General features: G+C 43.3%; 1 protein-coding gene across 5 annotated transcripts in view; it reads left to right on the forward strand.

Moving 5' to 3' along the window:
* Positions 1 to 18,008, forward strand: part of PCDHAC2 (protocadherin alpha subfamily C, 2) — a 220,163-nt gene that overhangs the window by 18,308 nt on the left and 183,847 nt on the right. Inside the window, exon 1 of one of the 5 annotated variants that reach the window (XM_006866175.1) lies at positions 289 to 2,615. The exons of 1 other annotated variant lie outside the window; for it this stretch is intronic. In XM_006866175.1, the coding sequence (XP_006866237.1) occupies positions 289 to 2,615 (2,327 nt within the window). Of the gene's footprint in view, positions 1 to 288; positions 2,616 to 7,364; positions 9,881 to 15,381; positions 17,835 to 18,008 lie in introns of those variants that run through there. 3 more of the 5 variants (XM_006866174.1, XM_006866176.1, XM_006866177.1) reach the window with 3 other exon arrangements.

Raw genomic sequence — 18,008 nt, forward strand, 5'->3', positions numbered from 1 at the left:
AAAAATTTTTTTTTAATTAAAGAAAAAAAAATTTTTTTTAGGTAGCGTTGGCTGTATTGTACAGTACTCACAGTTTCAGGCACAAGGTGTCGCTCTTTACTAGATGGAAAGAGTTCATTTAGACTAGGTTCTTCCGGACAGTCAGACAGGCACTCACCACGCAAACGATTTCCATCATGCCGGATGCTACTGCTAAAGGATCCTTTAAACTGTCTTAAAGATTCAGCGAGAATTTTATTCTTAATCTGGAATAACTGGTACTGTTTATTTTGAGAATCAGTGTGTGCGATGTTGGGTTCCCAGAAAGGGGAGTTAGGCACTAGGCGTCTGTTGTTCTCGCTTTTTCTCTTCGCAGTTTGGGAGGTGGGAAGAGGCCAGGTCCACTACTCGGTCTCGGAGGAGGCCAAACAGGGCACCTTCGTGGGCCGCATCGCGCAGGACCTGGGGCTGGAACTGGCGGAGCTGGTACCGCGTCTGTTCCGGGTGGCGTCCAAAGACCGCAGGGAGCTTCTGGAGGTGAATCTGCAGAATGGCATTTTATTCGTGAATTCTCGGATCGACCGTGAGGAGCTGTGCGGTCGGAGAGCGGTGTGCAGCATCCACTTGGAGGTGATTGTGGACAAGCCGCTGCAGGTTTTCCATGTAGAGGTGGAGGTTAAGGACATTAATGACAACCCGCCGGTGTTCTCTCACAGAGAACAAAGACTACTGATTTCGGAATCAAAGAAACTGGACTCGCATTTTCCTCTAGAGGGAGCTTCTGATGCGGATATTGGAGAGAATGCTTTATTGACCTACAGACTAAGTCCAAACGAGTATTTTTCTTTGGAATTACCAACAAATAGTAAGTCGACTAAAAGACTAGTATTAAAGAAGTCACTAGATAGAGAGAAAACTCCGGAACTGAATTTGCTACTGACAGCTACAGATGGGGGGAAACCGGAGCTCACTGGCAGTGTTCAGCTTTTCGTTCGCATATTGGATGTTAACGACAATGATCCGGAGTTTGATCAATCAGAATACAAAGTGAGATTGCTGGAAAACGCTGCTAAAGGAGCTTTTGTGATAAAATTAAACGCCACAGATCGAGATGAAGGCGTCAATGGAGAGGTAACATACATTTTGAAATCAATTAAACCCAATGGAAGACCCTTATTTACACTAGATGAAAATAATGGAGAAGTGAGAGTCAATGGAATATTAGATTACGAAGAGAACAAGTTTTATGAAATTGAAGTACAAGGCACAGATAAAGGGAATCCGCCAATGGCAGGCCATTGTATAGTATTGGTAGAAATCTTAGACGTCAATGATAATGCCCCCGAAGTCATCGTGACGTCCCTGTCCCTCCCTGTACGAGAGGACGCTCAGCTTGGCACAGTCATTGCCCTGATCAGTGTATCCGACCGTGATTCTGGTGCCAACGGGCAGGTCGCTTGCTCGCTGACTCCCAACATCCCCTTTAAGCTAGTGTCCACCTTCAAGAATTACTATTCCCTGGTGCTGGATGGAACCCTGGACCGAGAGATCGTGTCGGTCTATGAGCTGGTGGTAACAGCGTGGGACGGTGGATTGCCGTCTCTGTCGGCCACAGCCAGCATGTCCATGGAGGTGTTCGACGTAAATGACAACGCGCCGTTGTTCGCACAGCCCGAGTACACGGTGTTCGTGAAGGAGAATAACTCGCCTGGTAGCCACATCTTCACGGTATCGGCGTGCGACGCGGACGCGCAGGAGAACGCGCTGGTGTCCTACTCGCTGGTGGAGCGGCGGGTGGGCGAGCGCGCGCTGTCGAGCTACGTGTCGGTGCACGCGGAGAGCGGCAAGGTGTATGCGCTGCAGCCGCTGGACCACGAGGAGCTGGAGCTGCTACAGTTCCAGGTGAGCGCGCGAGACGCGGGCTTCCCGCCTCTGGGCAGCAATGTGACTCTGCAGGTGTTCGTGCTGGATGAGAACGACAACGCGCCAGCGCTGCTGCCTTCTGGGTCTGGTGGTACCAGCGTCGCAGTGAGCGAAATGGTGCGGTGGCCGGTGAGCGCGGGCCACGTGGTGGCGAAGGTGCGTGCTGTTGATGCGGACTCAGGCTACAATGCGTGGCTGTCTTATGAGTTGCAGCCGATGGCTAGCGGCACCCGCAGCCCGTTTCGTGTAAGTCTGTACACGGGCGAGGTGAGCACTACACGCGTCCTGGACGAAGCGGACGCTCCGCGCCAGCGCTTGCTAGTGCTGGTGAAGGACCACGGCGAGCCTCCGTTGGCGGCCACGGCTACCGTGCTGCTATCGTTGGTGGAGAGCAGCCAGGCTCTGAAGACGTCATCGCGTGCGTCGTCGGGAGCTCAGGGTTCGGAGGTGGCGCTAGTAGATGTCAACGTGTATCTGATCATCGCCATCTGCGCGGTGTCCAGCCTGTTGGTGCTCACGCTGTTGCTGTACACGGCGCTGCGGTGCTCGGCGCCGCCTACAGAGGGCGCGTGCGGCCCGGGGAAGCCCATGTTGGTGTGCTCCAGTGCGGTGGGGAGCTGGTCATACTCACAGCAGAGGAGGCAGAGGGTGTGCTCTGGGGAGGGACCGTCTAAGACCGACCTAATGGCTTTCAGCCCCAGTCTACCTCCTGGGTTGGACAGGCAAGAAGGAGAAGAAAAATCGGAGATAGGATCTAGCCACCCAGGACAGGTGAGTTTTGTACAGTTTACACTTATTCAGGAAGTCTATGTTAATTTTTAAATTTTATTTTATCTTACTGATAATTTTAAATGAATACTCTATTTTGAGTAATGTTTTAAAGAACATTGTTTTCTCAGTGAAAAACCACATGATACATATGTTGTTGTTGTTGTTGTTATGTGTCGTGGAGTTTATGTGTACAGGGTTTACGAGGCTGTAAATCTTTACGGGAGCAGAAAGCCCCATCTTTCTCCTGCGGAACAGCTGGTAATTTCTAACTATTGTTCTTGTGGTTCACAGTCTGATTCGTAACCACTACGCTACCAGAGCTCCTTGATACATATGTTGTTGTTGTTGTTAAGTGCCGTCGAGTCGGTTCCGACCCATAGCGACCCTGTACATATACAAGTGTCTAATTTTTTAACCATATGAAGAAACAGGCTTCTCTGTTCAATAAATGTCTTATTTGTCCTAATGTTTGGTTAGAAAATATTGTAAGTAGAAAGATGCAAGAATGACTTTGCTTTTTACTGATTAGAAATAATTTATATTTTTCACTTGCCTATTCATTTTAGTGATAATCCTCAGTAATGTGAGTAATCACTGTAGACCATTTACGTTTGCTTATCTTCATTGTGTTTTGATGGCCTTTGCCTTGATATTGTCACATTATTAGTCACTTGGAGAAAAATTTTCTCAGTTTAGCTTAGATCTAAAATTGAACACCTTTTTATCTCCAAAACGATCTACTTTTCTTTTTCTATTGTGTTATGGTTGTTGTTGTTGTTGTTGTTAAGTGCCTTCGAGTCGCTTCCGACCCATAGCGACCCTGTATAGGGTTTCCAAGGGTGTAAATCCTTACGGGAGTAGAAAGCCTCATCTTTCTCCCGCGGAGCAGCTGGTAGTTTCGAACCGCTGACCTTAAGGTTCGCAGCCCGATTCGTAACCACTACGCTACCAGAGCTCCTTATGGTGCTGAGGGTTAATACTGTGGACTGCAAAGTCTGTTTGAACTGCAAAGTCAGTGGTTCAAGCTCATCAGCCATTCCTTGGAAACCCTATACAGAGTCGCTATGGGTTGGAATAGACTCGGTGGCACTTTATAGCAACAAAAAACATTCTTTAGAGTCCTGGTGGTGTGGCGCTGTAGGATAAAGCACTGGACCAAAATGTCAGTTTGAACCGCAAGATCAGTGCTTCAAACTCATCAGCTACTCTTTGGAAACCTTATACAGGGTCACTATGAGTCAGAACTGATTTGATAGTACTTAACAACATCAACACGCATTCATCAGTCACCCACTGCCACTAAATAACCTTTAGTTTTGCCTCTGTTGTTAGGTGCCTTCAGTTGGTACTGATTCATAGCGACCATTGAAGTTACTTCATCTGAAGTGCCACACAAGGACTCTTCAAAGTAAACTAGATAAAATGTATTCTGTCAAATAATTCAAATTGTTAAAAATGTGCATGCAGGCTTATAATTATCTGCAATATATGCTAATAGGTTTTCTCATATCTGAATTCTGAGGATTCTGTTAGAATAATTTAAGAAGCATATTGAGTGCTTATCAACAATTATTAATTTCATTCATCTCACATTTTAAATGTTCTCTTTTTAAATGTTTTATCTCTAGTGTTGGACACTTTCTTTCCATGTGGTATAATTACATCTGGAGGTTCTAGCAAAGATCATTTCCCTCTAAGTCATACTTCTAATTCAGTATGTCTTGTTGTTGTTGCTCAAGTACCGTCAAGTCGATTCTGACTCATAGCAACCCTATATAGGGTTTCCAAGGAGTAGCTGGTGAGCTTGAAACGCTGACCTTGCAGTTCAAAGGGCTTTGCAGTCTGGTACGTTAACCCACAGCACCATACCAGTATGTCTTAGCTATATGTAAAGTGACTGAATCACAGATCTCTTTGAGAGTTTGATGAAAGCCACATGTATGCAGGCATTCTTCTCTTAAAATTACACACTGTACTATTTGTCATCATCTGAAGTGTCCACCAGTACCCTCACTAAAGCCTGTTCTCAGGTCAAGAATATTTGTACCTCAATATTAATTGTTTTAAAAATTCATCAAGTTTTCAAAAGTAGAAAATAAGATGTAAAACAAAATATTTCAGACTCAAAAGTGATTAAACAATCACATTATCCATGTAATTACATATCTAATAAACATGAATATTAGATTGGGTCCACTCTACTGCCCATCTCCAAACGAAGTCTTTGAAATATAACAAAGGTCACTTAAATATAATAAAAAGATATTGGAGTACTTTATGATTACTTTATATTACATAAGTAATCAATGAAGAGTTTAAATAATTCCAGATTACCTGAATTTCCACAAAGGTAGTGTCGTTAATGGAATCCTGGTGTGGCGCTGTGGGTTAATGAGCCAGACCTCAAAGCCATTTGAACTGCAAGGTCAGCAGTTCAATCTCACTAGGTGCTTCTTGGAAACCCTATACAGGGTCGCTATGGGTTGGAACCGACTCTATGGCACTTAACAACAGCAACAACAAGTGTCTTTAATACACACTGTAGGATAAGCACTTGACCACAGGGTTGCTTTGACCTGCAAGGTCAACCATTCAAACTCACCAGTCACTCCTTGGAAAGCCCTCTACAGAGTTGCTATGAGTTGCCAGCATTTAACAACAATAACAACAAATACTTACTCTTAATCAGAATTATATTCTATGGTGTACAATTATATTTTTAACCTATTTTCTAGCTTAGCTGTTTATGCATTAAGCTAAATTTAGATGTTCCTATCTGCTCGCTATGCGTCGGAACCGACTCCACAGCACATAACCACCACTATCTGCTCAATAGATTCTTGGTGTGGTGCTATAGGATAAGTGCTAGACTGCAAGATTGGTGGTTCAAACTCACCAGGTGCTTCTTGCAAACCCTGTTCAGGGTTGCTATGAATTGTAAATTACCCAATGGCACTTAACAACAATAACCTGTTCAATAATGTATACCCAACAATGTGTGATGACTACACAAAGTACTGTTTTTCATTAAAACTCTTTAGTTATGGTACATTAACTGTTTTGGAAAATAGAAAATGAACAAATTTTTGGTGCGGTTAGACAACATAAACAATTAGTCTGATAACCTTAACATTTAAATTAAAATTTTAATAATTAAGAGCCAGTTTTATGGCTTATTTAAGTTGTTTTTTAAGTTTTGCTTGTAGAAGCATTCTTGGCCATCATATTCTTGGTTATTCTTTTTTATTATGTGACAATTTCACATAATAAAAAATCTAAAAGTAATGGCCACAGATTATTAGCATAAAGTATTGACTTACTCACCAGCCACTCCTCAGAAACCCTATACAGGGTTGCTATGAGTTGGAACCGACTCAATGGCACTTAACTACAACATAAAAATCTACATTTACTTGTTCACATGTAGCTGTAGCATCTTACCTGTGTTTTATTTTCCCTTAAGGCTTGAATAACAAAATCATTAAAGTATTTCTTGTTCTGGCATCTTAGTTTCATAATTACCATTCTGATTTTCTGAATATGATAATATTCGGAATAACTATTAACTGTTGTTGTTAAGTGCCGTCGAGTCGGGTCCGACCCATAGCGACCCTGTACAGGGTTTCTGAGGGTGTAAATCTTTACGGGAGTAGAAAGCCTCATCTTTCTCCCGCGGAGCGGCTGGTAGTTTCGAACCGCTGACCTTAAGGTTCGCAGCCCGATTCGTAACCACTACGCTACCAGAGCTCCTTAACTAGTCAAGGGGGAAAAAAAAAAAAAAAAAAAAAGAAAGTAACCAAAAGCTCAATGTCAATGAAATTAGGCTCCAAAATACATCAAGAGATCTTTTTCATATTAGGCCTCCATTGCCACCATAGAATATTGTGAAATCTGGAGGCTTCAGCCTACATTTTTCATGAAAACCCTTACTATTATTAGAGTATAACTTCCTGGAATCATTTTAGAGCGCGATGGGTAAGAGAGCAGCTGTGTAAAAATATCACTTTTAAACATCAAGAAACCGAAAAAAGGTGACACTTTCAATATTTATGATGAAGTCTAGTATTTAACAAACTAGGAATAAAACAATTTACGTAAATGGAATATTATTTATTTATTTTTAAAACTTTCTGTTGTGAATTGAGTGAAGGTTTACAGAACAGATCGTCAGTTTTACATTCAACATAGATGAAATATTTTTTAATAAAAATAAGTTTAGTTTCTTTTTCTTACTAATGGGAAGAGAACTCTTGACTATCTCCTAAAGACTTATATGCAATGCTTGTGAAGGGTAAAACTGAAGCCCTTAAAATTGAATTTTAAGCTACATCAGGGATGATGTGTGTTAATCTTTATTTTATTCTCTGTATTAGCTGAAAAGTAGCTTATAACATACCAGATTTCAATGATTGTTTTCTCAAAGAGTTTGAATCAGACATTATTAACAAAGCTACAACATAATAAAAATATTTGTGTTTCGTTACTAATATCATAAAATATTTTGGCTAAATGGGTCCTTACAAATAATGCATGAATATATATCCTAAAGAAACAGAATTTAGAGTGAACCAGGAAAAGTCCGTATCAAAAAGTAGAGTGGCAGCATCTTTCTTGTACTTACATAGTCTCTCACGTGGTGTCGCTCTACACTCAAAAGGTGAAAAACGAAAATTTTGTCTCAGTGCCCAAAGATTCCAACCATTCACAGAACAGGATTGACTCCATACTGACCGAATTGCTGGGTAAAATTTACTAAGTATAGACTCAAAGAAAGGGCATATACTCAAATATTCCATGCGAGCGCTCCTGTAACTCTGGTATGCCGCCACAGAAGCCCTCCTTATCTGCAATGGTGGTTTCCTGGCGAGGAGCCTGGCGTTCGCTGCTCGCTCTTCTGCTCCTCAGAGCCTGGGAGGCAGGGAACGGCCAGGTCCACTACTCGGTTTTTGAAGAAGCCAAACACGGCACTTTCGTGGGTCGCATCGCGCAGGACCTGGGGCTGGAGCTGGCTGAGTTGGTGCCGCGTTTGTTCCGGATGGCGTCCAAAGGCCGCAGAGAGCTTCTGGAGGTGAATCTGCAGAATGGCATTTTGTTTGTGAATTCTCGGATCGACCGCGAGGAGCTGTGCGGGCGGAGCGCGGTGTGCAGCATCCACCTGGAGGTGATTGTGGACAAGCCGCTTCAGATTTTCCATATAGAGGTGGAGGTGAAGGACATTAACGACAGCCCGCCGGTCTTCAGAGAAAGAGAACAAAAGGTACTTATTGCTGAATCTGCACGTTTGGACTCTCATTTTCCTCTAGAGGGCGCTTCAGATGCGGATATTGGCGTAAACTCACTTCTGACCTATAGGTTAAGTGTAAACGAATATTTTGAACTTAAAATAATAACGAATACCGATAAAAGTATATTGCCTGAACTAGTTCTTCGGAAGTTATTGGATAGAGAGGAAACGCCAGAACTTAATTTATTGCTCATGACCACAGATGGAGGTAAACCTCAGCTAACGGCATCTATTCAAATTCTAATAACCATCCTTGATGTGAACGACAACGCTCCAGGGTTTGATCAGCCTGTCTATAAAGTAGCGTTGTTTGAAAATGTCCAAAACGCTACAAGAGTCATTCAATTGAACGCCTCTGACCTAGACGACGGACTCAATAGAGAAATTTCCTATGGAATCAGAATGATTTTACCAGTGAGTGAGAAATGTATTTTTTCGATAGATTCAGACACAGGTGACATTCGAATTTATGGTACACTAGATTTTGAAGAGAATAATGCGTATGAAATTCAGGTTAACGCCATTGATAAAGGGTTTCCTTCCATGTCGGGGCACAGCACAGTCTTGGTGGAAGTGCTGGACTTGAATGACAATGTCCCCGAGGTAACAATCACTTCACTGTCGCTCCCCGTTCCAGAGGATGCTCAGTTGGGCACCCTCATAGCCCTGATCAGCGTATCCGACAGGGACTCTGGGGCCAACGGACAAGTGACATGCTCAGTAACATCCAATGTACCCTTCATCTTGGTGTCCACCTTCAAGAATTACTATTCGTTGGTGCTGGATGGCGTCCTGGACCACGAGAGCATGTCAGAATATTTCGTGGTAGTGACAGCGAAGGACAGTGGATCCCCTCCTCTATCGACCACCGCCAGCGTGTTGGTGGAGGTGGCCGACGTGAACGACAACGCACCGGCATTTGGGCAACCCGAATACACTGTGTTGGTGAAGGAAAACAACCCTCCTGGCAGCCACATCTTCACAGTGTCGGCGCGCGACGCGGACGCGCAGGAGAACGCGCTGGTGTCCTACTCGCTGGTGGAGCGGCGGGTGGGCGAGCGCACACTGTCGAGCTACGTGTCGGTGCACGCCGAGAGCGGCAAGGTGTACGCGCTGCAGCCCCTGGACCGCGAGGAGCTCGAGCTGCTGCAATTCCAGGTGAGCGCGCGCGACGCGGGCTTCCCGCCTCTGGGCAGCAACGTGACTCTGCAGGTGTTCGTGTTGGATGAGAACGACAACGCGCCGGTGCTGCTGCCGCCTGGGTCTGGAGGTTTCGGCGGCGCGATGAGCGAAATGGTACCTCGGTTGGTGGGTGCGGGCCACGTGGTGGCGAAGGTTCGAGCTGTGGACGCGGACTCGGGCTACAACGCGTGGCTGTCGTATGAGCTGCATCCAGAGTCTGGCAGGACTCAGATCCCGTTCCGCGTAGGTCTGTACACTGGCGAGGTGAGCACGACGCGCGCCTTGGACGAGGAGGACGCGCCACGTCAGCGCCTGCTGGTCCTGGTGAAGGACCACGGTGAGCCGCCGTTGTCGGCCACGGCCACAGTGCTGGTGTCACTGGTGGAGAACGGCCAGGCTCTGAAAACGTCATTGCTGGCGTCATCTGGTGCAGAGGGCCGGGAGGCGGCGCTGGTGGATGTCAACGTGTACCTGATCATCGCCATCTGCGCGGTGTCCAGCCTGTTGGTGCTCACGTTGCTGCTGTACACAGCGCTGCGGTGCTCAGCGCCGCCCCCAGAGGGCACGTGCGGCCCGGGGAAGGCCACGCTGGTGTGCTCCAGTGCGGTGGGGAGCTGGTCACACTCACAGCAGAGGAGGCAGAGGGTGTGCTCTGGGGAGGGGCAGCCCAAGATGGACCTGATGGTCTTCAGCCCCAACCTACCGCCATTACGAGCAGATGGTTTAAATCCTCCCAGTGAAGTAAGCCACTGATAAAATTGAAATATATATGTGTTTTAAAATTTGCTTTTTGTGATACCTATTCCCTGGCTCTGTAGGATAAGCACTGGACTGCAGCACAACCGTTTAAAATTTATCTTTAGCACAAATTTGTTTGCATGTGATATTAATGGTATTGTTTGATGGTTTCCATGTTCTCTTGGGTCACCTTTCTTTGGAATGGGCATAAATATGGATCTCTTTCTACCGGCTGGCTAGGCAGCTGTCTTCCAAATATCTTGGCATAGACAAGTGAGCTCCTCCAGCGCTGCAACAATTTGTTGAAATATTTCAACTTATATTCCGTCAATTCCTGAGCCTTGTTTTCCCTCTGATTCCTTTAGTGCACCTTGGACTTCTTTCTTTAATATTGGCTCTTGATAATATGTTGTTGTTGTGTAGTTCCGTTGAATCGATTCCAACCCATAGCGACCCTGTATAGGGTTTCCTAGGAGTACCTGGTGAGCTTGAACCGCTGACCTAGCAGTTCAAACGGCTTGCAGTCTGGCGCATTAACACACAACGTCACACCAGGACTCCCTTGATAATATAGTACCTCTTAAAATGGGTGAACATCGACCAATTTTTTTTCTTCTGTATAGTGTATTCCTTTCATATTCTTTTTGTGATTCCTGCATCATTCAATATTTTACTCATTGTTGTTATGTGCCATCGAGTTGGTTGCTACTCATAGCGACCCTGTATAGGGTTTAAATCATTCACCTTTTGTTTAGCAGTCCAGTGCTTATCCTACAGTGCCACACCAGGACTCCATATACTCCTACAATATTTGCAATGGAGGCTTAAGTGTTTTCTTCAGTTATTTCACCTTAAGAAATGCCGAACATGGTTCATACCTTTTGGTATTCTAACTCTAGGTCTTTGCACTTTTCATTATAATATTTGACTTTGTCTTCTTTAGCTTCCTTTAAAATTTTTTATTCTGCTCTTTTACTTTCTCATTTCTCCCATTCAATTTAACTTCTCTATGCTCAAGAACAAATTTCAGAGTCTCTTCTGACATCCATTTTGTTTTCTTTTTTTCCTGACTTTTAAATGATCTTTTGCTTTTTTTATGTATGATGTTCTTGACGTAATAACAAAACTCTTCTGATTTTCATTATGTCTAGTGCATCAAATCTGTTCTTGAGATGCTCTCTGAATTCAGGTGAGATATATTTAAGGTCATATTTTGACTCTTGTTTTAATTTTCTTTTACCTGAACTTGCATATGAGCAATTGATGGTTTGTTCCACAGCCTGCTCCTGGCCTTTTTTTTTTTGGCTGATAATACTAAACTTCTCTTCCCACAGATGTAGTCAATGTGATATCTATGTATTCCATCTGTTGAAGTCCTTGTGTATAGTTTATGTTTAAAAGGTATGTGCAATGAAGAAGTCATTGGTCTTGCAAAATTCTATCATGTGATCTCCAGCAACATTTCTGTAACCATAGCCATATTTTACAACTACTGATTCCTCCTCTTTGTTTCCACTTTCACATTTCAGTCACCAGTAATTATCAATGCATCTTGATTGAATGAGCAATGTCAGGCTAACATACTTGTTAGAATTCAATTCCATCATCATTGGTTTTAGTGGTTTGTGTGCAAATTTGAATAATAGTCATATTACTTGGTCTTCCTTGTAAATGTATGGGTATTTTTCTATCCCAGATAGCAATGTACTTTGTGATAGATCTTGAAATACTGTTTTTCATGATGAATGAGGCACCATTTCTCTTTAATTTGGCATTCCTGCCATAGTAAACCATGTGATGATCTGATTCAAAATGTCTAATACCAGTCTATTTCAACTCACTAATGCCTAGGGTATCAATCTTTGTGTGTTCCATTTCATTTCTGACAACTTCCAATTTTCCTAGATTCAGACTTTGTACATTTCATGATATGATTATTAATGAATGTTTGCAGTTGTTTCTTCTTATTTTGAGTTGTGTCCCATCAGCATATGAAAGTCCCGAAAACTTTGTCCATCCACTGCATTAAGGTCAGTTGTATTTTGAGAAGGCAGCTCTTCCTCAGTCATATTTTAAGTGTTTACCCATCTGAGGGGCTCATCTTCTGGCACTGTATCAGCCAATGTTCTGGGACTATTTATAAGGATTCCATTGGTTAATACAATGTTTTCCATTCAGAAGTGGTCCATGTCTCCTTCTTTCTAGACTGTCTTTATCTGGAAGCCCCTCAAACTTGTCCACCATGTAGCTTTCAGCTACACAACAACAAACAAGACTGACAGATGAGGATGGGAATCAGTAAGAGAAAGCAAGGATTTTGATTTGATGTGCTATCATTTGGGATTTTTATTTTATTTTATTATCCTATAATTTATTCCACTAAGGAGCTCTGGTGGTGTAGTGGTTACGAATCAGGCTGCTAACCTCAAGGTCAGCCATTCGAAACTATGAGCTGTTCCTCAGGAGAAAGATGAGGCGTTCTGCTCCCGTAAAGATTTACAGCCTCGGAAACCCTGTGCAGGGTCACTATGAGTCAGAACCGACTCCGCGGTACTTAACAACAACAACAAATTATTCTACTAAGAATGATTGACCTTGAAAATTTTAGTACATCAGAGTAAAAAAAAACCTTGCCAAGCTTTTCTTTGGATGCCTTTTAAATAAAAATTCAGACACAATTTGAGACTTACAGAAAAGTTATACATGTTACAGATATCCTCCTCGATTATCATTTTATTCCAGTACAACCTCTTTCCAGATACTACGATAATACAAAAAACTTAAATGACACATTGTTGATTCTACAATGAATCATTTACTCACTCATTACCACTGAGTCGAATTCAACTTATAGCAACCCTGGATAGGTTTTACTGAGGCTCTAAATCTTTATGGGGACAGAAAACCTCATCTTTCTCCCAGTGGGCTTGAACTGTTGACCTTGTGATGAGCAGTACTGTGCTTATCCTAACCTTTCTGTTGCTTACCTTCTTTCAGAAGGGATTGACTACTGTGCTATTCTTATTTGCTTAAAATATGACAAAATACTTCTCAATTAAAATATTTTAATATCACCTAAATTGGGGTGCATCTTATTGGGATAATTTATACACATAATGATTTAATTACATTTAATTACAATTAATGACATTTGAGACAAACTGAAATATAAGGATATTTATTGAGATCTTATTTCTTTGGGAGCCTCATGCATTATTTCATTTAATTATAGTACAGATACAATAAGTATTATCCCATTTTACAGATGAAAAACCTGATGTTTAAGCCACATAGATAGTGAGAAGTGGTTCAAACTCAGTTCTGGAGGATTCCAAACCCATTATACTATACTGTCAGTCTCTGTTCATTACCAGGTGAAACTACACTTCACATATTAGAGATTTTTTCAACATAAATACCCAGAGTCGTCTTCTTCACCAGAAATTGAAGACTTAAGTCCCTCAGCTTGATATTAAAACATTAAACTTTCTAACCTTGGGCCTACTATTCTCTCATATTTTTAGTTCAAGATGTGGAATGTATGTTCATTCAATAACAAATATATGGTATTGATATATTTTATGGTATTGAAATGTACCCCTCTGGGCAGTACCCTCCATCTTAGAAATCTTCAGAGATTAGGAATTTTTTTTTTAATTATTAAAGGGTGCCCTAAAGGATATATTTCAATAGGAAACTATTGCAGATGAGAAGATTAATATGAACAAATGAACATAATTTTCTCTGAAAATTATATACTTGATGAATTGGAGCAAGTGAGATTCTGGAGGAAAGGATGGATGATAATAAAGACTCTTATAATTATTTAGATGTCAAGTAACAGAGACTTATATTATGACAGTAGAAATGAATAGAAAGAAACATGTCTCAGATGCATTGGCAAAGTAGAGTCAGTCAGATAGTGATTAATTCTATATAAATGATGGAGTCCTGGCACTGGAGGATAAGTACTGGACAGTAAGGTTGGTTTGACCACAAGGTCAGTAGTTTAAGTGTACCAGATGCTTCTTGGAAACCCTATACAGGGTCATAACCCACCAAATGGCGCTTAACAACAACAACAACACAAATGATAAAACAGAATCAAAAGTAGCAGATAACTCTAAATTTTTTAGTTTGGTCAACTGAAAGGATGAGATTGTCATTAATCAAGATGCAGAACAGAGTTGAAGAATGGAAAGGAGGGAGTAGAAATTTAATTAAGAAATGTGCTTTTGAGATTTTAGAATTGATTATAAATATAAGTATGGGGTAATAATTTTATATGGTATTGATAAAACCATCAAAGTATAAAATCACAAAGAGAGAGAATAAAAATGAAAAATAATGTATTCAAATAAACAATTTAGGTGGGTAGACATGTTGGTTTCTGGAGCTGTTATTTCTGAGTGGCTTAAAATAACAGAAATTTATTTTCACAGTTCTGGAAGCCAGAATTCCAAAATCAAGGTGTTAGCAGGGCTGTTTTTCTTCTGGAGACGCTAAAGGAAAACCTATTCTTTGTCTCTTCCAGTTTCTGGAGGCTGTTCCATGGCATTGCTTGGCTTGTGGTTGCACCAGTCCAATCTCTGTCTCCATAGTCACACTGTGTCTTCCTCTTCTCATTTTCTTTGTGTCTCTTTTCCTATGTGGGATTGTTTAATAAGGATACATGTGATTGCATATAGGACCCAACTGATAATCCAGGAAAAACTCTTCTTGAGATTCTTTACTTACTCCTATCTTTTCCTATATAAGTTAATATTCACAGGATTTGAGGATTAGAACATAGATATACATTTTCAAGGATACCATTCAACCCATTACAGTAGACTTAAAATTATATGAAGGTAGATATTATTGTTGGTAAGTGCTGTGGAGTGTGTTCACAGGGAGCACAAAGTGCAATGTATCAAGTAAATGGTAAAAGTTAGAGATGAAAGGATGAAAAGAAATAGAACAGTTTGCATCTTCAGGAGAAGCAAGTTTGAATATACATAATACGCTTTACTCATATAATATACTCGTAAAATATACTCGTGTATATTTTAAATATGCATGTTATGAACTTTATATATTTGGTAAAGTATAAAAATATATTTAAAAAAATATAAATTATCCCAAAAGTCATTTTAACATTCTGTCTGCACAGAAGTTTTTCACATGTATGAACAAATGGAAAAATGAAACTCATGAACTAGTTGTCAACTAACATTCAATGTTTAGCTGAATACATTACTGTTTTTGGAAACGAAAACATTTACTCTTCAATTAGGTATTTGCAATGAAAAACATCAGGAAATGCAAGAAGATGCTACAATGGAAAATATGAAGATCGAATTACTCTTATACTTACACATTTATGCGCTTGGTGTCGCTCTTCACTGATAATGTTTTCTGGAGTACAGAGCAAGCCTCTTCCTCCAGAGAATTTGGCAGGTAGGGGAAAGATTTTTGCGAATTCATTCGCAGTAGACGGAAGGTGGTTAAATTGGGTTTTGAGAGAGAGCTTGTGGGTAAGACGTTCTATATACTTCAGATATCTAGGTAGCTTTTTGAGCGTACCATGCTGTTTTCCTGGGGAGGAGGCCCGGGAGCCCCACGTCTGCGGCTCTCACTTCTGCTCCTCACAGCCTGGGAAATCGGGAGCGGCCAGGTCCACTACTTGGTCCCCGAGGAGGCCAAACACGGCACCTTCGTGGGCCGCATAGCGCAGGACCTGGGGCTGGAGCTGGCGGAGCTGGTGCCGCGCCTGTTCCGGGTGGTGTCTAAAGATCCTGCGGACCTTCTAGAGGTGAATCTTCAGAACGGCATTTTGTTTGTGAATTCTCGGATCGACCGTGAGGAACTGTGCGGGCGGAGTGCGGTGTGCAGCATCCATCTGGAGGTGATCGTGGACAAGCCTCTTCAGATTTTCCATGTAGAGGTAGAGGTGAAGGATATTAATGACAACCCGCCGGTATTCCTTGAAAGTAAGAAACGAATGAGCATTGCAGAATCTAGATCTACAGAAACTCGGCTTCCACTAGATGGCGCATCCGATGCAGATATTGGAGTAAACGCGGCCTTGACCTACCGACTCAATCCCAATGACTTTTTCGCTTTGGACACACAAAGCAGTCGTGAGCAAACGTCTTCATTATCCCTTGTGTTGAGGAAATCATTAGACAGAGAAGAAATTCAGGAACATAGTTTACTATTAACAGCTAGTGATGGAGGTAAACCTGAGTTGACTGGCACAGTTCAGCTGCTGATTACTGTGCTGGATGTGAATGATAATGCTCCAGAATTTGGACAATCCATTTATAAAGTCAGAGTACTAGAGAACCTATTTAATGGAACATTACTGATCAAGTTAAATGCTACAGATCCTGATGATGGCACAAATGGAGACATAGTCTACTCATTCCGAAAGCCTGTATTGCCTGCAGTGGTCTATGCATTTAGTATGAATCCCAATACTGGAGAAATTAGGACAAAAGGTAACCTGGATTTCGAAGAAAAGAAATTGTATGAAATACCCGTTGAGGCCGTTGACAAGGGGAATATTCCAATGGCCGGTCATTGTACCATTTTGGTGGAAGTACTAGATGTAAATGATAATGCCCCAGAGATTACTGTCACTTCTTTGTCACCCCTTGTCAGAGAAGACGCTCAGCCCGGCACTGTCATCGCCCTGATCAGAGTGTCCGACCGTGACACAGGCTCCAATGGGCTAGTGATCTGCTCCCTGACACCGCAGATCTTCTTCAAGCTAGTGTCTACCTTTAAAAACTATTATTCGTTGGTGCTGGATAACACTTTAGATCGCGAGAGTGTGTCGACTTATTCGCTAGTGGTGACAGCGCGGGACTGTGGATCACCTTCTCTGTCCGCCACCATCAACATGTCTCTGGAGGTAGCCGATGTGAACGACAACGCGCCCACGTTCACACAGCCAGAGTACACGGTGTTCGTGAAGGAGAACAACCCTCCAGGCAGTCACATCTTCACAGTGTCGGCGCGCGACGCGGACGCGCAGGAGAACGCGTTGGTGTCCTACTCACTGGTGGAGCGGCGGGTGGGCGAGCGCGCGTTGTCGAGCTACGTGTCGGTGCACGCCGAGAGCGGCAAGGTGTACGCGCTGCAGCCGCTGGACCACGAGGACCTGGAGCTTCTGCAGTTCCAGGTGAGCGCGCGCGACTCGGGCTTCCCGCCTCTGGGCTGCAACGTGACTCTGCAGGTGTTTGTGCTGGATGAGAACGACAACGCGCCGGCGCTGCTGCCGTCTGGGTCTGGAGGTTCTCGCGGGGCGATGAGCGAAATGATACCTCGGTTGGTAGGTGCCGGCCAGGTGGTGGCGAAGGTACGTGCGGTGGACGCAGACTCGGGCTACAATGCGTGGCTGTCCTACGAGCTGCAACCTGCGGCTGGCAGTGCGCACAGCCTGTTTCGTGTGGGTCTGTACAACGGCGAGGTGAGCACGACGCGTGCTCTGGACGAGGCAGACCCACCGCGCCAGCGCCTGCTGGTACTGGTGAAAGACCACGGCGAGCCGCCACTGGCGGCTACCGCTACTGTGCTGCTGTCGTTCGTGGAGAGCAGCCAGGCTCTGAAGACATTATCTTGGTCTTCGTCGGGCACCGCGGAACGGGAGGCGGCGCTGGTGAATGTCAACGTGTACCTGATTATCGCCGTCTGCGCGGTGTCCAGCCTGTTGGTGCTCACCCTGTTGCTGTACACTGCGCTGCGGTGCTCAGCGTCGCCCCAAGAGGGCACGTGCGGGCCCGGGAAACCCACGCTGGTGTGTTCTAGCGCAATTGGGAGCTGTTCATACCCTCAGCAAAGGAGGCAGAGGATGTGTTCTGGGGAGGGGCCACCCAAGGCAGACCTCATGGCCTTCAGCCCCTCATTTCCTCCTTTTCTGGGTTCTACAGGGGAAACTGCCCAAAGAGAAGATTCAGAACATTTCAAAGAGGTGAGCTCGAATTTAAAATTACAGTTTCATTTCAGCCTTTCTTTCTAGGCATTAGGTTTCCTAATGAACATAAAATACGAAGTTTTTGCCTTGTGGAGCTTACATTCTTTTAAAAAAATGTCAACAATATTTTATTGCGTTCTAGGTGAAAATTTAACAGCTAATCAGGTTCCC

This window comes from Chrysochloris asiatica, unplaced genomic scaffold, assembly GCF_000296735.1.
Source record: "Chrysochloris asiatica unplaced genomic scaffold, ChrAsi1.0 scaffold00087, whole genome shotgun sequence".
Classification (NCBI taxonomy): Eukaryota; Metazoa; Chordata; class Mammalia; order Afrosoricida; family Chrysochloridae; genus Chrysochloris; species Chrysochloris asiatica.